Here is a 20927-nt window from a genome sequence, read left to right as displayed (position 1 = left end):
GCAGGCATAGCTTTGCTTTCATATCCCATAACTTTACTCAATCACACTGATGTTATCATTGTCATTTGCAAAAATAACAATCAACAAAAAAAAATGCCCCAAAACTAAAGAAAACTCTGATAATTAAAACTGCGCAAAATCAAATTACAAATAAAGAAAAGTTAGCTGCTAGCTAGTGAATGTAGTGGTGCATTTAGCAGAGTGACATAATGCCTGTGGAGACCAAAACTGAGGTAAAAGGATAATTTTTATTGGATTATATTTACCAGGTGGTCAAATTTATTTTCTTTATTTATGAATGTCTGCAGAATGTACAAACAGAAAGCTGCAAGGAAATAATATGTGAGTGTCCTGGCCCAAAAAATCTGTCTCCAAGCTTCATCTAATTTTAAATTGAGTTATTTTATAGATCTTTCACTGTTATTCAGTCTGACATTTATCGTCCAGTATCTCCAGAAACTTTAAGATCTTCTGTGCAAATTAAAATTAAGTGCAGTGATTTTGTTCCCGTATACACTATGTGTGGTTGATGGGATTAAAACTGCCAGTTTTTGATTACATGAATCCAGATAAGGCTCAATTACCCAAACGTACAGAACAGTGGGCTGTGATTTTTATATTTCTGCTGATTTCTGGCACATCGATGTTATGCAACACACCGGGGAGCAGGTGGGACTAGGGAACACTCCCCCCGCCCCCCCAACACAACCATCACCACCTCCTTGTTTCCTGTGAAACACAAAGCAAAGCAGATTTCGAAGGTACATCAGCAATGAACAAACACAGGCCGATCAATAGCAGAGAAGTGGAACGCCTGGCAGTCTCTGAGGCTCCCTGCTCGCTCCTCACACAGCACATTCAGCTGGAGGATAAATTCTGAGGAGGAGGGACGGGATAAATCTGTGCGCTACTCTACATCTCATCTCAGCTGTTTTATAGCCTCTAACTCTCTGAGAGAATAAAGGGGTTTTCACGCGACGGAGTGCGACCGAGTTAGGCCGGGCGTCCCCAAAATAATGTTTATGCTCAAGTCAGCATTTGCAACAACTAGAGCAGTGAGAAGGTCTTTATTTTCCCTGAGGGGAATTTGGCAGGTACAATACCTTCTGGCCAGAAAAAATCTAACAGGCCCCTAGAAAATTATAGGAGGGAATTTCTTGACTTGGTTCAGCTTAAAAACAATCAAGGAATGCAGCAAATTCTTCAACATTTACAGCAGGGGTGCCCAATCCTGGTCCTCGAGAGCCCCTATCCAGCATGTTTTAGATGTTTCCTTCTTCCAACACACATGATCAGGATGGTTATCAGGCTTCTGCAGAGCTTGATGATGAGCTGATCATTTGAATCAGGTGTGTTGGAAGAGGGAAACATGCTGGATAGGGGCTCTCGAGGACCAGAATTGGGCACCCCTGAGTTACAGTGTAATTTAGTTTGTAAGGATCCAGTACCAATACAATACTGACTGGTTGCTACTGGATTTAGATGTACAGTTAAAGAAAACAAGTCCATGGGGAATCAGAGGAAATCCTTTTTTTTTAGTTTTGTGCAAACTGCAGAGGAAAATATCTACTCTTCACATCACAAAACACACACAACATTAAAACACACGCTGGCGTTTCGCTCATCGACAAACATTACTGCGACGTGCAAAGCTGCACAAACCCTTCAGGCCTTTATTGTCACGGCTCCTGTTTCATCGTATGAGTTGGAACAAGGATAAGTCGAGACACAAAACAATTCGTCATGGAATATCACTGACCTCTCCAAAAAGGTGATGGAATTGTTGGATAAAATTTACTGCAGTCTCAAATGCTTAGCCGTATCAGTTACTGTTGTGCAGTGAGAGGTAACGCAACTCCATCAGATACACACAGACTGCAGAGTGCACCGAGCAGGGCAGCAGAACCATCCTAAGGTGTTGGTTTGGAGAAGAAGTGAGTGACTTGCACTTAACATGCTATCTACGTCACCCAGTTTGAATGCTGTCAGTCATTCAATAAGCCTTTTAATCAAACATCGTAAAATACATGTGGATCAGTGGGGACGTCTTTCAGTCGACTATCACTCCATTTCTTGGTGCTCCGTTATCTGTGTTTGATGTTGGCGTAAACCCGCTGACTTTCAGGCAACTTCGACTTCTGTTTCCAATCACTGTTCTATGTTGGTTTTCAGTCGGTGTTTGGTCCAAACTATTTGGTTAGGTTTAGAAAAGGAGCAAAACTTGGGTTAAAAAACACCCTCTGACAACTTCACCACAGATTTTGAACACATTTATTCACTCAGCAGCAAGATAACGATGCACCTTCATGCATGCTAGAAGGCAGAGCAGGTTCCTGCTGACTCATATGATTGATGTGTGATGATTAAGTCCATTTAATGCGCTGACTTTTGAATTGGGTGTGTAGGTGTGTGCTGTAGCTCTATAATGTTGTTAGCAATATTCTCATTGCAGTTGTTAATATGCAGCTGTTCTAGTTTTCTAAATAAGACAACATCCCAAAGCAGATCATTGGCAGCAAGAAGAGACTACTTCAGCAGGATGATGGACACATGCCTAAAAATCCTCCAGCTCTTATTTCTTTCTTGACAAAATGAACCTAGCGACACTTTGTGCCATCGAACAACACTGACCAATCAGGACACAGGATCTCTGACGGTGTCCTGTCAGGCTTTGGCAGGGGATGATTTTAGTTTGGGGGGATAAGGGGTGGGATCTCTGTGGATCAGACCTCCCATGGATGTCCAATCAGATTGGCATCTGGGGTTTTTGCAGAGGGATCCGTGCTTTGGGCTCTTCGTCGTGTTCCTTGAGCTTTTTGTGAGCAGCTTTTGCAGTGCTGAGGAAGGCGGATGCCATACAGGGTTGTACTCTGACTACAGTATTGTATGAGCGGGTGGTACATGTGAAAGTAACATCCACAAAAATGTCAGGACCAAACACTTCCCAGCATAACACAGCACTTTAACAAGATGACCAACTTTGTACACGACACCTTGAAGTGGTTTGAATGCTGGGGTTGAATATGTATCAGAGAACTTCAGATCAGATTTCAGATCAGTAATTAGTTTTTAGACATCAAGTCACATGAAGGTAGTTTACACTTTAACTTTTAAGAAACTATGAAAAAAAAGAAGTGTTGGCGACGCGTTTACTGGCACTTCTACAATGATGGTACTGAAGTTCAGAAGGTAATTAAATGACATGATAAAATTGTTTTACGCTAGCTTTTATGCTAGCTGAATTAGGCTTTTGCTTTTTAAAAACTAACAGCTGCTTTGAGCCGCCGATCCTCAATATCCAATAAAAGTCACCTGAAATCGCGGGAGGGGCGGAGGTGGGACTGTAATCTACACCTGGCATGTATCCGAATGACCTCCAAAACTCACAATCCGCGGACATAGTGTGTTCTAAGCAATATCTATGTCGCAGTCATCAGAAAAAAAGTGCCCTCGTGGCTCTCTGAGGAGAGCGAGGCCCAGATACGTAGCCCCTCCACTTCCTGACACCTTCAGAGGTAAGACAACAAATGCAGGTGCAGGTATCTGGGCCACACGCTGCACTGTGCAATAACAAGTTTGAGCTGAGTGTCTCCAGAAGACTGCCGGTGGAAGTCCTTTAGATGGACCGAGAGTTTGAGCGCTAAATGTGCTTCGGTCAGCTGACGGAGAGGATGCAGCAGTGGAGCAGGAGCAACGAAACACAAACAGTAAAATATGATGCTGAGGGTTGAACGGTATCTAAAAGATGCCATCTGTAACATATTACGATAAAGACTGAGCCACGTAAGTGTGGAGACACAGTGATGTGTAGTAGCAATAAAACCTAAACCAGACTACAGGGCTGCTGCTTCCATTAAAGGGTGTTTTCAAACTCACAAATATTTATACATGTAATAAAATATCCAAATGCACTGGATTCAATAAAACAGGTAATTCAAGGCACTTCATGCTAAACTTAAAGTATCTGCCATTAATCTGTTTTTCCTCATTAATTTGCAACACTTAAAAAGAAGGAAGTCTATTCTGTATGGTTGGCTGACAAACTTCTATTAATTCACATTATATTTGTTTTATGTAGCCATAGCAGCTAATAAAGAGAACCATAGCACCAGTCAAATGTTTAGACACACCGACACATTCAAAGATTTTTCATTAATTTTCTCAATTTTCTACACTGTAGAACAAAACAGATGACACCAGAACTATGAAAAAAACAAGCAGTTGTGGTTCACTGAGGTAGTGTTAATGCACAGCAAACAGCCCCATTCAACTGCTGCAGTAACCCACATTACTGCAGGAATCACTCAGCTAAGTAAAGAGAAACCACAGCCCATCACTACCTTCACACATGAGGGTCAGTCAGTCCTGAAGATTTCAAGGACTTTGAGAAGTTTTTCTCAAGTGCAAAACCCATCAAACTGTGATGAAACTGGTTCTCAGGAGGAAAATGTCCCTCTGCTGCAAAGGTGAGCCTCATCAGAGTTACTAGAAATGTCCACTTAATAGAGTCTTAGATCACTGCTTCTAGGAGTTCAAGCAGCAGACACATCTCTACATCAACTGCTGGAGGAGACTGTCAGGTCAAAGGCAGTAAAGAAATCACGACTAAAGAAGATTAAGAAGAAAGGGCAAGAAACACAAGGAGTGGACATCAGACCAGTGGAGAAAAAATAGAAGTCACAGGTTTTGTTGGTTTGCCTCTGCCGACCAGTCTGCAGTCTACAGTCATGTCTGCCCAGACCTGACCTCTGACCTTTGGTATATAAACTGTCATCATTTCATCCTATTATTGACATTTGAGTGAAATTTTATCAGAGGTAGTGAATTAATTCTTAGGTCAAGCCTGATAGTGTGTTTTGTGAGGTGAACAGAGACATTTGATCATCAGATTGAAGTCAGTTCATCCTGGAGTCCAAGTGAACATTTCTATTAAACTTTAGGAAAATCTCTCCAGTACAGAGCCCTGCGCTGAAGAATTAGTCAATGTCACGTCGAAATCTCAAACTGGAAACAAGCAAAGATGAAATTTAGGATATACAGTGTGTCTGATCGAAGCTTTTTTTTGTCCTTTTTCTTTTTTAAATGCTTATTAATAGAGCTTCACGTTAGTTCAGACAGGCATGGAGTCAGGGTGTCACATGGCCCCTCCTGTCCAATCATCATCGCTGAAGTCCAGCCCACCCACTTAGCATGCTTTATAACTGAGGCAGCATTCATTCATTCTGCCCGCTTCACGCTCACCACATCGCTGCTACTCCAGCCTCTGCAGATCATCAAATCTCCTCCTCCTCCCCAACCACCACCTTTTAAAAACAGTTCAATCTTATATAACCCCGGTGTTTCCCATATCGTGGGACTGTAGGTTGCAGATGGTTCATTATTGTACCTTGAACTATGTAATCTAGATTCTGTAAGTGAAGACTGTTTAGTTGGTCTCCTGTTCTCGTGTTCATACCGTATTCGAAAAATTGTAAATTGTAAATTCATGGCTCTGCGGGGGTTTGTGATCTCAGGGATCATGTGTGTCATGCTTGCTCAGATTGTTCCAGAGCATCACGAGCAGAGTCACCGCCAAACTAAATGTATGTGATCCCAAATAAATGGTTAAAATCTGACAAAGTGTCCTGTCTGAAATACATTTAAATTGACTGTAGACTGTCCAATACTTGGGCTGCAAGGTGGTGCAGTTGGTAGCACAGTCCAAAAACATGCTGAGGTTAATTGGTGATTCTAAATTGTCTGTAGGTGTGAATGTGAGTGTGCTTGGTTGTCTGTCTCTAAGTGTAGCCCTGTGATAGACTGGTGACCTGTCCAGGTGAACCTGCCTTCACCCTGAGTCAGCTGGGATAGACTCCAGCCCCCCATGACCCTAGTGAGGGTTAAGCGGTGTATAGATAATGGATGGATGTTAAGTTCTCACCTTTGCATTAGAATATTGAGTCTGTAATGTTTTGATGGCGTCTCATGTGGTCACGATCACATGTTTTAAATCTATTATATAATACATCATAATAGTGAACAGAAGCTTTAAAATAATATCTATCAGTTAGGAAAATTGCAATTAGGTATTTTTCCTTAATCATTTAGCCCTTAGTTTGACACGGGGGTATGATTTAAACAATCTGGTGGATAAAGTGTTCATAACAGTTTTGAAGACAGGCCTCAGTTGAGTCATAATGATGTTTTGCAGTTGGAAATCTCTCCTCCAGTGTGTTTGTTCACACTAAAAGTGAAAAAAGCAGCTGTGTGACCACTAAATCACCTGGTCAGTCTTTTCTCTAACAGGAGGGGATAGAGTAGTCGCACTGCAGCTTGAGTCCAGAAAACTGAAGCAAAATTCTGATGTCCAAATGTCCAACATACCACAGACGAAGAAATAAGCTACCCTAAACAGAGCTCTTGGTTCTATGTGTGCGCTGGCTGGTGGTCAGTGAGGCGGTGCTGTTGAAACTTCAGCCTGGTGTATTCGATTATTTCTCTCGTCATCCTTCGCTGAATCCCTGCCTCTGGGTGAAGATTAGCTCTGTCTATCAGCCACACAACCGCAGTAAAGTCCTACAACAATGGAGGAGGCTGGAATTAATGCGAGATTATAATCGATTAGAACTTTTAAGAACCTACAGTGATGCTGACTTGTATTTTCCCTTCAAACAAAGGCCAGAAGCTTTTAAATCACAGGCAGCACACTGAGGCTTTTTGATGTCAGAGTGGGGGGCAAGACTATAGATCTCTCCCTTTGTAAAAACCAACGGGAGGAGTCTCAACGGTTTAAAGCTCTCCCTCAGCACTTCATTAGTTTTTTTATTTAGCACAAAGAGAAACAAAGAACACCTGCATGCAGCAGCAGCAGCAGCAGCCTGAGCTGAACCCTTCACTGTCACAGCTTATAGCTCGCAGCTTCTCCCTCCGACTGTAATATTCATCGAAAAAACGTCAAGAAGCAAGGCCTCCGCGCCGCACATGGCATGAGGCTGCAGTTTTGTGACAGGAGGGAAAATGATTTGAGACAACTTCGTCACCGGCGCACCTACTTCCTGTCAACAACCCTCTGACTGGGGGGGGAATCTTTAACGTCTTACTGCTTAGCAAATCGTAGCTTTTAGTTCCCCCTCGGCCTGCTGTCAGAGAGATTAGAACTGACGCCGCAACAAATTACAAAGATACATGTAAAGAAGAGGTTTTATTACATTACTGACGCACTAGAACCAACCGCTGCTGTGTCACTAATGGCATTACAGCAGTGTGACCGTGAGCCAACATGATCAAAACTAAAGCAGCTAAATGGAACTCAGCTGTCATTGATCTTAAGATTTGCACCTGAGTTTCTCCTGCTGGGACTCGGCAACATGGCTTCTATGATAAACACTTGACATCGATGCATAAGTGTGCACGTACTGATTAAAGTTATCAGAGCTATGCATTGATTATCCATTAGGATTCTAACACTGGGGTACACTGTAAAACTATGGATGCGTTATTAAAATTGTTTTTAAAGTGTATTATTTAAAACAACCCAATGTTGTTTTTCAGATTTTCCCTAGTTTGTTAAATTACAGATAATACATTGTAAAATCACAGAAAAAAGGATTCATTTAAATGTTCACTGTAAAAAAAAAAAATATTTTTTTGTTCTTTTACAACATTTGACTATAAAATTACACCATTTTTACTGTGTTTAAATCAACAAAATAATATCTTTATTTACAGATATTTGCCATTTTCATTTTGAAAGAAAAATTATGCATACTAAGGATTTGAAAAATGGTAAGTAGCTTTGAACTAGTCTTTTAAAAATGTCCCCTGTAGTGTTAAATTTTAAATAATATCTCATATAAAATTGCAGAAAAAAAGTATGAATTCATATTTTAACTATAAAAAACTAAACGAACAATTTTTTTAAAAAACTTTAAATGAAATCCACTTTAAAAATCTGTATTTTCACACACAGTATTTGTTCTTTTACAACATGTGACTGTAATCCTACATGGTTTTACTGTATTTAAAATTCAACATTTTACCAATATTTGCTGCTTTCTCTCACCAGTTTTTACAGGTTTTTAAGGTTTCACTAGTCCACCATTTTTTAAAATATGTTTTCCAGCATTCTTTCTGAAGACTTTTCAGGGTTTCTTTGGGGTTTTTTTTTTTTTTGCAGTGTGGACATAAGGAATGATAAGAGTTGTTGACTTACGCCGCCATCCTCTTCTTATGTAAAACCTTTTAAAGTGGAAGCCGTACATAGAATTCGATGTGTAAAATCAGCTGAGTTTCTCTTTTAAGGTGCCCTGCAAACTTTTCTTATAAACAAAAGTCATGTTAAGTCACTCCAGAATGGGTTTTGGTCATTGCTATTTCTTTCTGACTTTGCCTGTATGCAGGGTTTAACATTTCTATAATGTATGTACATATAGATCTTGCAAATATGTGTGAAACATTCTCCAGCAGCCGTGAAACAGACGTAAAGACAATTTTTAAAATACTTTTTGCTCCATTCACATCCAGGTTTTGCTGTTGGCCGTCTTCTTTTTCTTGGTTACGTTATCACACACATTGCAGTGTCTCTTACTGCCACCAACTGCTGGAAACTCAGTGGAAAATCTGTACATGTGCGTTCTCACATGCAGGTATCCACTCATCAAAACATTACTCTACAGCGCCCCTAGTGGCCAAAATCACAACAGCATACCTTTAATGATTCTTGCTTTGCACCTTACTAAGTAGGCTTGATGTGTAATAAGAGATCTGGCTGTTGAGATGTCATCAGCAGTGTTAATTATAAACTGATTATTTAATGATGTGCAAATCAGTACAACAGCATGTATGTATTTAGTGAGTAGTCCATTGACTGCTGCATTAATGAAAACTGACTGACCAGGAAATTTTGTTTGGTTAAACTGAAAACCGTGTGTTTTCCTCTTTTTTCTGTGTGCTGAGGGACACGTCCGGTTTGATGATGTTATGTAAATCTGTTGTTATCCCCACTGCTGTAGGGCCACTTTGTTTTGGAAGGTCACAAGCAGCGGTCTCTGCGGAATGACCAGAGGTTTTGTGCAAATTGATTTTTCTTGTAGATATTCCGCTACCACACAAACAGCTGGAGTGGGCCTTTTAAAACATGCAGAGCATTTTGTTCTTCAACAAAAACTGCTTAGTCAGTCTCAAAGTTCACTTACCGATGGTGATCTGACTGACGCAGCTGTAGAAGGTTCCTGAAGAGGCATTGTAGCTGCTGCTGCTGGGCTCACGGTCTACGGCAAGGAGAGGAGATCACACAGAATGTACAAGAGGAAACTTGATCCAAAGCTACTTACGGTGCAACAAAGGCATTGATTTTTAACACAGGTGACCATTAAATAGTTTTACAGCGACCGCTTTTGTAATGAATGGGAAATAGGTTTATCTGATTCCCAGAGTAGGGTGTTCTCTCGCCGTTTTAAATGTGTCCACTGAGCCACTGGGCTTTGTGCTGCTCCTGAGGGTTTGATAAAATCTATGACCCTGCAGTGTTACAGGAATGAAAACCTCCTAATCCTGCAATGTTAGTGCCCTGATCCACACTGAGGGGGGGAAACTCTTGACCTTGGCAGAGTTAGGAGAATAAAATCCATGAGTCTGGCAGCTTTAGTGCTTTATTCTACCAATTTATATATAGAGGGAATAAAACCATCCACTGTGGTGTAACGCTGTGAACGAAATTCATAACTTTCGCAGTGCTGGAGGGAAATGAGCCCATAACACTGTAAGACTTACAGGAGGAAAACAACTCCCTAACTCTGATGTCTCAAATTCTGCAAGAGCTGGTCACCCTCTTATCTGAACACTTCATGCTCTGCAAGTCTGAAGAGGAGGTTTTACAACCCAGTAACTGCACCTGACACTAACTAGATTCTCTGATGACTGTTGGAGTGTAACTGAACTGATGAGATGCACACTGTGTGTAGTTTTTACAACTTTAGTGGCACAAAACCTTTTTGTTCTTGTGGGTGTGGCCACCTGAGACCCATCCAACCAATCACAAGCTGCAGAAACCTAAACCTCACCTCCTCTACTTGCTAAGTTACTCTATCTGCCCCTGTGGCTGTTTTGTCATATTATTGCTTTGCAGTGTTTTTGCTGTCAGTCAAACTACAAACTTCCTTGTAGCTCCGGTTCCAATTGCTACTTCTAAGCTCAACCCAACTCAACTCTCAATACTGTTGATGATAAAACCCTTAAAGTGGGCTACCAAGTCTATGTTCTGTGATCCAGAAATCTCATATTTACACTACAGTGTTACTGTGGTGAACCAGTTAGCTAACCGGGGCCTATTTACCTTGGAGTAACAAATGTCGGAGTGTGACATTTATTTTCCTTTTTGCTCTATTTTGGTCTCCACCACCTCCTAACGGAACACATTTAGCCTTTTAGCAGCTACATGCTCCACTGTGTTCACCAGCTAAGTACTAGCTTTACCATTTAGTGTTTACCAGAACTTTTTCCAAAGAAACAACTTTAACCTGAATCAAAACAGTGAAGGTGTGAGCTGCCAAACCAGATTCTGTTGGCTGGTCACTGTGAGAGACTTCTTTGACATAACACATGCTCATCTGATGCATTGGCATTATCAGAAATAGCTAATAGTGCAGCTTTAAGTCAGAACTGCTTCAAAATATATGTAATTGATCATTGTTGTTTACGAATGAGATGATACTGTACACGTCAACTTAGGGTGCACACACAACTTCATGACTAATGCAGGACGAATGAATTCTATCTTCATTCAACCAGGCTGTGCTAAAATATCCTCATGTAGCATCCTCCTCATCAAGGCAGCAGCTCACCAACAATGTGCAGAACACATCTATGTCATTACAGCATTAACTTATTTGAGGTTCCACGTTTAATTAAAAAAAATGACCTTGACACTGGAAACTAAAGGCCTAATGTGGAACACTGAGCTATCAGGGGAGATGGAGGTTAAATCATTAATCTGTCTCAGCAGAGGTGAAGACTGTCACTGTCCCTATTTGAAAGGTGCCACCTGACTTTTTTTTTTGCTTTGGACAGAGGAGATGAACACAAACGCCTCATTTGCCAGTTTAAAGAACTTTTGTATGAAAGTCTCATTTCCTTAATCTAACACCTACAGCTGCATCAAGAAAAGAGCAAGTGCAGCACAGTGCAGACATTTATCACTGACTGGGAGTCTTTTTAGCTTAAGCACTTGCATTTGCTTCCATGTTTGCAGATAAAACTGCAGGTATCATTTATTTCCAAAGCTGTGGGAAGTCGGCACTCGGACTGAGCAAACCCTATCAGCCTCTGAGCAGCTCCCAGGGACATTTATAATTTATCATCACGTGAATGAACTACACCACAGCAAAATGTTCACTAAAAAATGGTTTCCCAACTCTGATAGTGTGTCTAAGATGATGATTTTGACAACAAGAAATTGTAATTTGAACTTTTGCTGGTAGTGATGGTTGGATGGGGGTGTTTTTATTCAGATAAATCTAAACTCAGTTCCATTCTTAAATGAATGAAATTAACACTGTTTTATGACTCTGGTGTCCTCCCTTTGAAAACTACTGCGAAAAAACACTTATTAATATGCAATGTGGTGTAATTTGTGAATGTTGAAGGGAAGGAGGCGTTACGCTACTTCTGTTTGTGTTTGAAGTTGTCCCAAGCACTCACTTGGAGAACCACACCCTCATCCACACTTCACCCTGAAATGAGCGTGATTGATGATAAACTAAGAAACTCAGACAAACAGATGCACATCCCTTTTCGTCATACGCTGCATAGGATGCCTTTACCTGCGGATCCGGAGGACAGGCGCGTCGCGATGGCGCGGCGAGGACTGCGCGGACTCCCCGGACAAACCCGCACCACCTCCTCTTGACATTGCAAACAGATGACCTGGCTGTCCGGGTTTTCTCCCACCTTGCTGCAGCCCAAGTGCTCGCCCCCAGCCTGGATCCTCATACCTGTGTTGATCTGATGGACCAGTCGCATGTCGGCTCCTGCCTCATGATCCAGCATCCTCCTCACCGGCGGCGGTCGCACGCATTACGCATGGCTTCGGAGTGAGAAGGCAACAACTTCTCCGGTACCCAAAGCATCCCCGACTCCACCCACTGCGAGCCTGAACTCCGAGCACTGTTCAGTCAGACCTGCTCTCTGCACCGGCTCACCTCCGCTCCATCATGTCAGCTTCTCTCGGCTCGTACAGCGGTTGGTGTTGCAGTCTTTACGCACGACTGCAGGCGTGGCTGCTTCACGTGGTCGATGAGGTCGCAGTGTCAAGTTCCTATAGGAATGTCAGTGGTACCAAGATACAGAATTCATGAACTAAACTATATGTTAAGTAACACAGAAACCGCATTCCTCCCAAAAGGATAATTACTGTAATACTGATTCAATGTAAAAAAATAAAATAAAATAAAAAAATAAATAAACTGCAAGGAGTTGTGGGTCCCTGTCAGGTCGCTCATGTTCCTAAGAAATGACAATTTTAAGATTATGGAAAATACATTTTTGTGGAATTTGTAATGTTTTTTCTTTTTCTTTTTTTTTGGCTGTTTCTTGCTTGATGTTTCTGTTTTTTTGTTTCTTTTATTCGTCCTCTGTTCTTTTGGCCAACACTCATTTAGAAAAGGATGATGCCTCATACATCCATCCATGAATCAGAATCTGATTCCACTCAGTCAGTTGTTTGGACGCTGTCAATCAAATCTCATAAAACCACACCCACAAACTATTTCTGTATGTAAGTGTCAAAGGCCATTCCCAGTCATGTATCAAACCCTTAAAAATGTGTCTCTGTGCATCACGGATACACATCCATCTATCCATTATCTATACACCGCTTAATCCTCACTAGGGTTATGGGGGGCTGGAATCTATCCCAGCTGACTCAGGGTGAAGGCAGGGGACACCCTGGACAGGTCACCAGTCTATCACAGGGCTACTGATACACATGTAGAAGTTTATTCTGTGAAAATCATCCCACTATCTCCACCTAACTTCTTGCACACCGGCTCACTTGCGACTCTGTTCAAACTGCTCTACGCTACACAGTGGCAAGTTACAAAGTTGAAATCTGTAATTCAGCCGTACATGTCTGAACTGGAAATTGGCTCTGAAGAAGCAGAATATCAGAGGTTTTTTTTTAGCTTTGTTAAGGTTAAAACCCAGAAGTGAATCTATGCTTTTGAGACTTAGTCACCAGTACACTGCAGTTTCAAGGTGGAAATGTCCAGTCATGATGTTGAGATTTTAAACATGATGCATCTTGTAGCATCCATCCATCCATCAAAGACAGCACACATCCNGCACACCGGCTCACTTGCGACTCTGTTCAAACTGCTCTACGCTACACAGTGGCAAGTTACAAAGTTGAAATCTGTAATTCAGCCGTACATGTCTGAACTGGAAATTGGCTCTGAAGAAGCAGAATATCAGAGGTTTTTTTTTAGCTTTGTTAAGGTTAAAACCCAGAAGTGAATCTATGCTTTTGAGACTTAGTCACCAGTACACTGCAGTTTCAAGGTGGAAATGTCCAGTCATGATGTTGAGATTTTAAACATGATGCATCTTGTAGCATCCATCCATCCATCAAAGACAGCACACATCCACAACACTCACTCTTCACATTCCTACCATCAGGCAGACGCTACAGGAGTGTGAAGTCCGGGACTACAAGGCTGGCAAACAGCTTCTACCCACAGGCCCTCTGGCTTCTCAATGAATCGCTCACACACGCTGCACGCAACACACGCACATATTCATAACACTGATCACTTTATTGTTGCTTTTAATTGTTTATTGTTGTTCTTATTTGGTTGCTTTATTTATTTTAATGTGTCGTCTTTTTTTCGGGAGATGGAACAGAATAAGAATTTCATTGTGTGGTATAACTTCCTGTTTTGCTGTGCATATGACAATAAAACTCTTGAATCTTGAATCATCTATACGCCGCTTAATCCTCATGAGGGCTGGAGCCTGGACAGTCTATCACAGGCTACACAGACAACCAAGCACACTCACATTCACACCTACGGACAATTTAGAATCACCAATTAACCTCAACATGTTTTTGGACTGTGTGGGAGGAAGTTGGAGAACCTGGAACATGGAAACTCCATGCAGAAAGATCTCGGTGTCCTCACCGGGACACGAACTGGCGACCTTCTTGCTGCGAGGCGACAGTGCTAACCACTCCACCACCCTGCAGCCCATCTTGTAGCATATTAACATAAAAAAAACACCATATGGACATTTTAACAATAACAACAAAAGCTTTTCACCACAGTAGGTCTTACTTGAAGAGGGTTTTTTTTTCTTTTTAACACTTTTGCAAAGCCAAGTTTTCAGGGACAGAGCTGTTTAATTGTTGTTTAAAATAGCAATCCAGCAGTACAAAACACATACCCTAATCAATCACATTTTAATTGTTGTATACTTCCAACAAATAAAAGCAAAACCTGAACCCTGACCCCTACAGTGAGGGGATCCAGTGACTCCGTGATGCTCTGGGGGGCATTTTGCTGCCATGGTTTGGGTCCACTCGTCCACTTAGAGGGAGTGATCACTTCAAATCAGTACAAAGTTGTTCTGAATTAATGGAGGGACCTCTTCCAGGATGACAAAGCTCCAACCAACAGGATGCAAGGACCAAATGCTCTGATGACAATGATGTGAATTACATGTTGCAGTTTTTACAGTCACCGGATCTCAACCCAGCTGAACACCTGTGAACCAATGACAGCGCTCATCATCATTAAAACACCGTCTTTTGGAAGAATGGTGTTCTGTTTCTCCTGCAGAATTCCACACACTTAGATAACCAATGACAGAAAGTGATTTGTGGCTGTTCTGGCAGCATATGGTGGCCCAACACCTTACTGAGACACTTAATGTTGGATTTTCCTTTAATTTGTCACCTGTCTGTATTAAACTATTCTGACTTTTTCAGGTGTTATGTGTAGCTACAGAACATGTCCTATATTCAACTGTAGGTTTAGTGTGTGTGTGCATCAGGTGAAACTGGCCCATAGTAAGGTACGGAGAAAACGTGTTCTCAAGGAAGGCAGTAGGACTGATCAAACCAGAGACTCTACCTCTAACAGAGGGTGCAGCTGCACAGCATTCACTCTGTGCCTACCTGCAGACCAGGACTGGATCCTTCTACAGAGCAGGTCTCTGAAGCCCAGTGACTATAGATGGACATTAGGTGTGCATGGGTATGAGCCAGGTCCAACATTAGACCCCATGACTCCTGAGGAGCTACTGAAGTGTAAAGTGAGTGTGGCCTTTTTCAACAATGGAGTGTTTGTGGAGAAACATAAATGCTAACAATCAACTCAGAATCATGAACAAACCCTGATCTGAACCCTCATAAGTTACTGAAGGCTGATATATAAAAAAAAAAATAGATTTTTTGACAGTCGTTTATCAGTACTCTGACTTGAACAGGTTTTTTCAGGGTTTCTCACAGGAGTTGAACTTCAACATTTTAAAACATGTTATTACACACCTTTACAAACATATTGGTGAAGAAATTGTTTGGTAACAATTTAGTTGGCAGATGTTCATATGTCTCCCTTACTATTATCACATCACATTGTATTGCATGGCACCTTCTGAAAAATGAAGCAAATGAAGTAGGGTGATCACTTGCATAGTAGCATTGTGTCGTAGTTTTTTTCCTTCTGCTGTTTAGGTTCACCCATAGACTGTATNCAGACAACCAAGCACACTCACATTCACACCTACGGACAATTTAGAATCACCAATTAACCTCAACATGTTTTTGGACTGTGTGGGAGGAAGTTGGAGAACCTGGAACATGGAAACTCCATGCAGAAAGATCTCGGTGTCCTCACCGGGACACGAACTGGCGACCTTCTTGCTGCGAGGCGACAGTGCTAACCACTCCACCACCCTGCAGCCCATCTTGTAGCATATTAACATAAAAAAAACACCATATGGACATTTTAACAATAACAACAAAAGCTTTTCACCACAGTAGGTCTTACTTGAAGAGGGTTTTTTTTTCTTTTTAACACTTTTGCAAAGCCAAGTTTTCAGGGACAGAGCTGTTTAATTGTTGTTTAAAATAGCAATCCAGCAGTACAAAACACATACCCTAATCAATCACATTTTAATTGTTGTATACTTCCAACAAATAAAAGCAAAACCTGAACCCTGACCCCTACAGTGAGGGGATCCAGTGACTCCGTGATGCTCTGGGGGGCATTTTGCTGCCATGGTTTGGGTCCACTCGTCCACTTAGAGGGAGTGATCACTTCAAATCAGTACAAAGTTGTTCTGAATTAATGGAGGGACCTCTTCCAGGATGACAAAGCTCCAACCAACAGGATGCAAGGACCAAATGCTCTGATGACAATGATGTGAATTACATGTTGCAGTTTTTACAGTCACCGGATCTCAACCCAGCTGAACACCTGTGAACCAATGACAGCGCTCATCATCATTAAAACACCGTCTTTTGGAAGAATGGTGTTCTGTTTCTCCTGCAGAATTCCACACACTTAGATAACCAATGACAGAAAGTGATTTGTGGCTGTTCTGGCAGCATATGGTGGCCCAACACCTTACTGAGACACTTAATGTTGGATTTTCCTTTAATTTGTCACCTGTCTGTATGAAACTATTCTGACTTTTTCAGGTGTTATGTGTAGCTACAGAACGTGTCCTATATTCAACTGTATGTTTAGTGTGTGTGTGTATCAGGTGAAACTGGCCCATAGTAAGGTACGGAGAAAACATGTTCTCAAGGAGGGCAGTAGGACTGATCAAACCAGAGACTCTACCTCTAACAGAGGGTGCAGCATTCACTCTGAGTCTACCTGCAGACCAGGACTGGATCCTTCTACAGAGCAGGTCTCTGAAGCCCAGTGACTATAGATGGACATTAGGTGTGCATGGGTTTGAGCCAGTTCCAACACTAGACCCCATGACTCCTGAGGAGCTACTGAAGGTCACGAGCTGTAATTGTCATGGAGATCACAGCAACCGGCGGTGTAGCTGCAAGAAGAATGGAGTCACGAGTATCTCCGCCTGTGGAATCTGTAAAGGCATTACATGTAGAAACTGCAGTCATGATGTTGTTGAGTCTGAAGAAGACATAGACAATGACTGTTGAAGCTTCTGACATGTGAATGAGAAATAATTTTGAGTGTTATATAAGTAAGTGAAATATAAGCTGCTGTGAAGGTAAATGTAAACGTGACTGTGGCCTTTTTCAACAATGGAGAAATATAAATACTAACAATCAACCCAGAATCTTGAACAAACCCTGATCTGAACCCTCATAAGTTACTGAAGGCTGATATATATAAAAAAAATAGATTTTTTGACAGTCGTTTATCGGTACTCTAACTTGAGCAGGTTTTTTCAGGGTTTCTCACAGGAGTTGAACTTCAACATTTTAAAACATGTTACTTGACATCTTTACAAACATATTGGTGAAGAAATTGTTTGGTAACGATTTAGTTGGCAGATGTTCATATGCCTCTCTTGCTATTATCACATCACATTGTATTGCATGGCACCTTTTGAAAAATGAAGCAAATTAAATAGTGTGACCACTTGCATAGTTGTGTTGTGTCGTAGTTTTTTTCATTCCACTGTTTAGGTTCACCCATAGACTGTATAAAAGATGGACGTAGCAACCGGCCCTGACAAATGAAGCCAACCCAGAAGTNTCACACTTGTGGACTTGTGGGAGGAAGCTGGAGAACCCGGAGAGAACCCACGCTGCACGGGGAGAACATGGAGACTCCACACAGAAAGATCCCGGTGCCTCCACCAGGACGCCAACCAGCGACCTTCTAGCTGCGAGGCAACAATGTTAACCAACTGCGCCACCTTGCAGCCCCATGGCAAAACAGAAAATGAAAAATACAAGCAAAAATTTGAATTATGAAATTAAAAACTGAAAAAGCTTCAATATAAATGCCTAAATAAAAAGTGTAAACGCAAAAGCTTGAATAATAACAATAATAAAATTATACGTCATTTTTGCCTTCATTTGACAAGAAACATGTTTATCGTCTTCCATCTATTAAGTAAATTAAAAATATTTACCTAATTAGTATTGTGCAGGAAATAATCATTTGTGGCGTCCATCTTCTGCAAAAAACGAAACAGAATTCTACTTTCCTCGGCGCGGCCATAAAGCCACGAGTGACTCAGCTGCCAACGGTCACATGAGGAAATTCAGGGACTTTATAGCTGAACGGCAGGCTGCATTTACACAGAGCAGAGAGGAGCTAAATGAGATATTTAAGTCGTTATGAAACCGTTTTAATTTTGCTGCTTTAGGCTTCCCAGAGAGAAGACAGAATTCCAAGTCCTGTTTTCCTATTTGGTTTCAGCTGTGTGTGGAAGTGTTAAGGAAGGTGCTGAAGGTCACCATTAGGATGAGATACGAGTGCCATGAGGTGAGAGTGATCCTCGCTGCAGTGCTGATTGTGGTCACAACCCGCTCATTTACTGTCAAGAAGTCAGAACAAAGTTCAGCACAAAGCAGTGCAACCTCGAGAAGCTGGATGGTGACTGTTGGATTTCATGGGAGTTCACCATGTCCTCTCCAGATGACGTTCTGCTGAGGTAAGGCACATCATAGACAGGATGTTAAATACTAAATACTGCCACTCATCATTCCAGTCCTACACCGTCTGTGTGTTTAAGGAACTTATGACTAACCCTATTTTATGTTCTGCGTTTTCCTGACTGGAATGTGTTGTACTTTGTACTCTACAACTCAGTTCTTTCCTCTGCACCATGTCCATGTTCACCACTAGTTACTCTGTTCTTGTTCTTCAGATTTTATGTTTNGTCACTGGCTCCAAAAATCCAAGATGTCAACCAGGAAGTAGCAAAACCCTGGCTTCATTTTCTCAGTGCAGAAACCAACGGGTGACGTCACGGTAGTTACGTCCATCTTTTATACAGTCTATGGTGTGTGCGTGTGTGATTTTTGAGTGAATGGATTAGGAGTAGGTGGTGATTCTGGATTGGCTGTCTCGACTGCTGCCGCGCCTGATTCCGCCACATAATTGGTCAGAGGGTGGGCCCATCCACTATTTGAACAGCCCGCCAGCTGCACTCATTCTCCTCACCTCCAGCCTCGCCACCTCAGAGAAAGCCAGCAGGACATCGCGACTGTACTGCAGGAGGATGCAGCAGTAACGTGTTTGTTCCAGGATCGTGTGCCACAGATTCCGAGTCTTGTAGTGACTCTTTGTAAATATTGTAGATAGAGAGCAGAGTAAGAGGGAGAGGCCTTTTTCTTTCAAACCCTTTTTCTCCTGTTTTTTGTTATTAGGTAGGTAGGTAAGATTATTGTCTTTTATTTGCTTTTTCTTTTCCGATACCGAAATCAGGGTTAATGTAGAATATGTTTTGTTTGTTGTTTTGGCCTATGTTCCCCCTCCTCATTGTAAAAATAAAACAAACTGCTCATTTTGATACCTGACTTGTCTGATTGCTGGCCTTCTTTGAGGTGGAAAGACTGGTGTGGAGCAAAAATTCATGTTATGCCAAAGGTTCCCCTAGACCAAGTCCAGAGATCAGGTGGCCAATCTGAAAATAAATCAATACTGAATTTTATAAAAATCGTCAACATTTTGCGGGACAAGCGGCGTGGCTGGCTTGATTGACAGTCGTCAGCGACCATACAGACGAAGCGAGCAGAAGGCGGTAAATGTGGGCGGGCAGAGAGGGCCCGCCTCTCAATCCATCTGACCAATCGCTGCTCCTATGACTCCGCCCCCCTCTGACGATTTTTGCTTCACTGGCTCCAAAAATCCAAGATGTCAACCAGGAAGTAGCAAAACCCTGGCTTCATTTTCGCAGTGCAGAAACCAACGGGTGACGTCACGGTAGCTACGTCCATCTTTTATACAGTCTATGGTCACTCCCCTCAGTTCACCTGGCAGACTGTCTCCCTGTTGCCAGACTGTATTTAAGTGGTTCAGTGGAGTTCATCTGTGATTTCTCGTGTATGACCTCTACCTGCTCCTGACTCCTGTTTTCTTGTTTGCAAGGTTTTTGATGCACGTAGGCCAACAGATTTTCTTGCTCTTGTGCCTGCTCGCTGTCCGCTCTGGCTGCCACGTCGCCACCTGCATGTACTTGAGCTGTGTTGTGTTTATCAAAGTTTAGACTTTGGACTTCCAGCTGTTGTTTTATGTGATTCCACTACTGGTCACAGGCCATGACAGGTGGAGGTACTTGCTGTGAACCATCGCCTTTCGTAACAAGTAGGAAGTGAGATAACTCAAGGAGCCACAGTAGAGAAGCAGCAAGAAAAAAAATCAGCAACATTGAAAGATGAGTTAACGGAATGTGACGAGAAAGAAAACCACGAGGTAGGAAATAAATAGTACGCTTGTTTGTGTTGATGTTATAAATTATATTGGATGAGGAAATTAGTTACAGTCTGGGTGGACGGAAGGGGACAAAGTTTTCGAAAAACTCTTGTTGTTGTAATTTTATGACATTTTAATTTATTGTTTTCTAATTTATACACAAAACTATCAGTAAAATTCTGTAATTTAAAAAACTATTTAAATCCTGAAACTCTGAAAAACTATATGCATTAAAAAGGAAGAAAATTTCACATAAAAATCCTGTTTATTATATAATTTCACATATATTCCCTTTTCATCTTAAAGAAGAAATTATTAAATTTAAGTTTAATACTGTAAATATTTCTGTAAAATTTAATGCAGTCGCCGACAAGTAATGGAAATTGAGAATTAGAGAATTTAGAGAACTGATGTATATTAATCAGTGTATATTATTAAAAAGACAAACTAGCAAACAAAACCCAGCAATATTCTGAGCTGCATCTTCATGAGATCACGTTTATGTCGTTGTTTGTTTTTACAGCGGAGAGCAGCTCCTGCAAC

General features: G+C 41.6%; 1 protein-coding gene across 1 annotated transcript in view; it reads right to left on the bottom strand.

Moving 5' to 3' along the window:
* The window catches only part of LOC103358944 (anoctamin-4), a 62756-nt gene extending 50759 nt beyond the window's left edge, over nt 1–11997 (bottom strand). Inside the window, exons 1-2 of the mRNA XM_008284104.1 lie at nt 11799–11997; nt 9174–9248 (exon numbers count right to left, since the gene is read on the bottom strand). Coding sequence (XP_008282326.1) covers nt 9174–9248; nt 11799–11997 — 274 coding nt within the window. The remainder of the gene's footprint in view (nt 1–9173; nt 9249–11798) is intronic.
* Between the last annotated feature and the right edge of the window lie 8930 nt (nt 11998–20927).

This window comes from Stegastes partitus, unplaced genomic scaffold, assembly GCF_000690725.1.
Source record: "Stegastes partitus isolate 25-593 unplaced genomic scaffold, Stegastes_partitus-1.0.2 Scaffold346, whole genome shotgun sequence".
NCBI classification, from domain to species: Eukaryota; Metazoa; Chordata; class Actinopteri; family Pomacentridae; genus Stegastes; species Stegastes partitus.
This window is presented reverse-complemented; position numbering and strand designations above follow the sequence as displayed.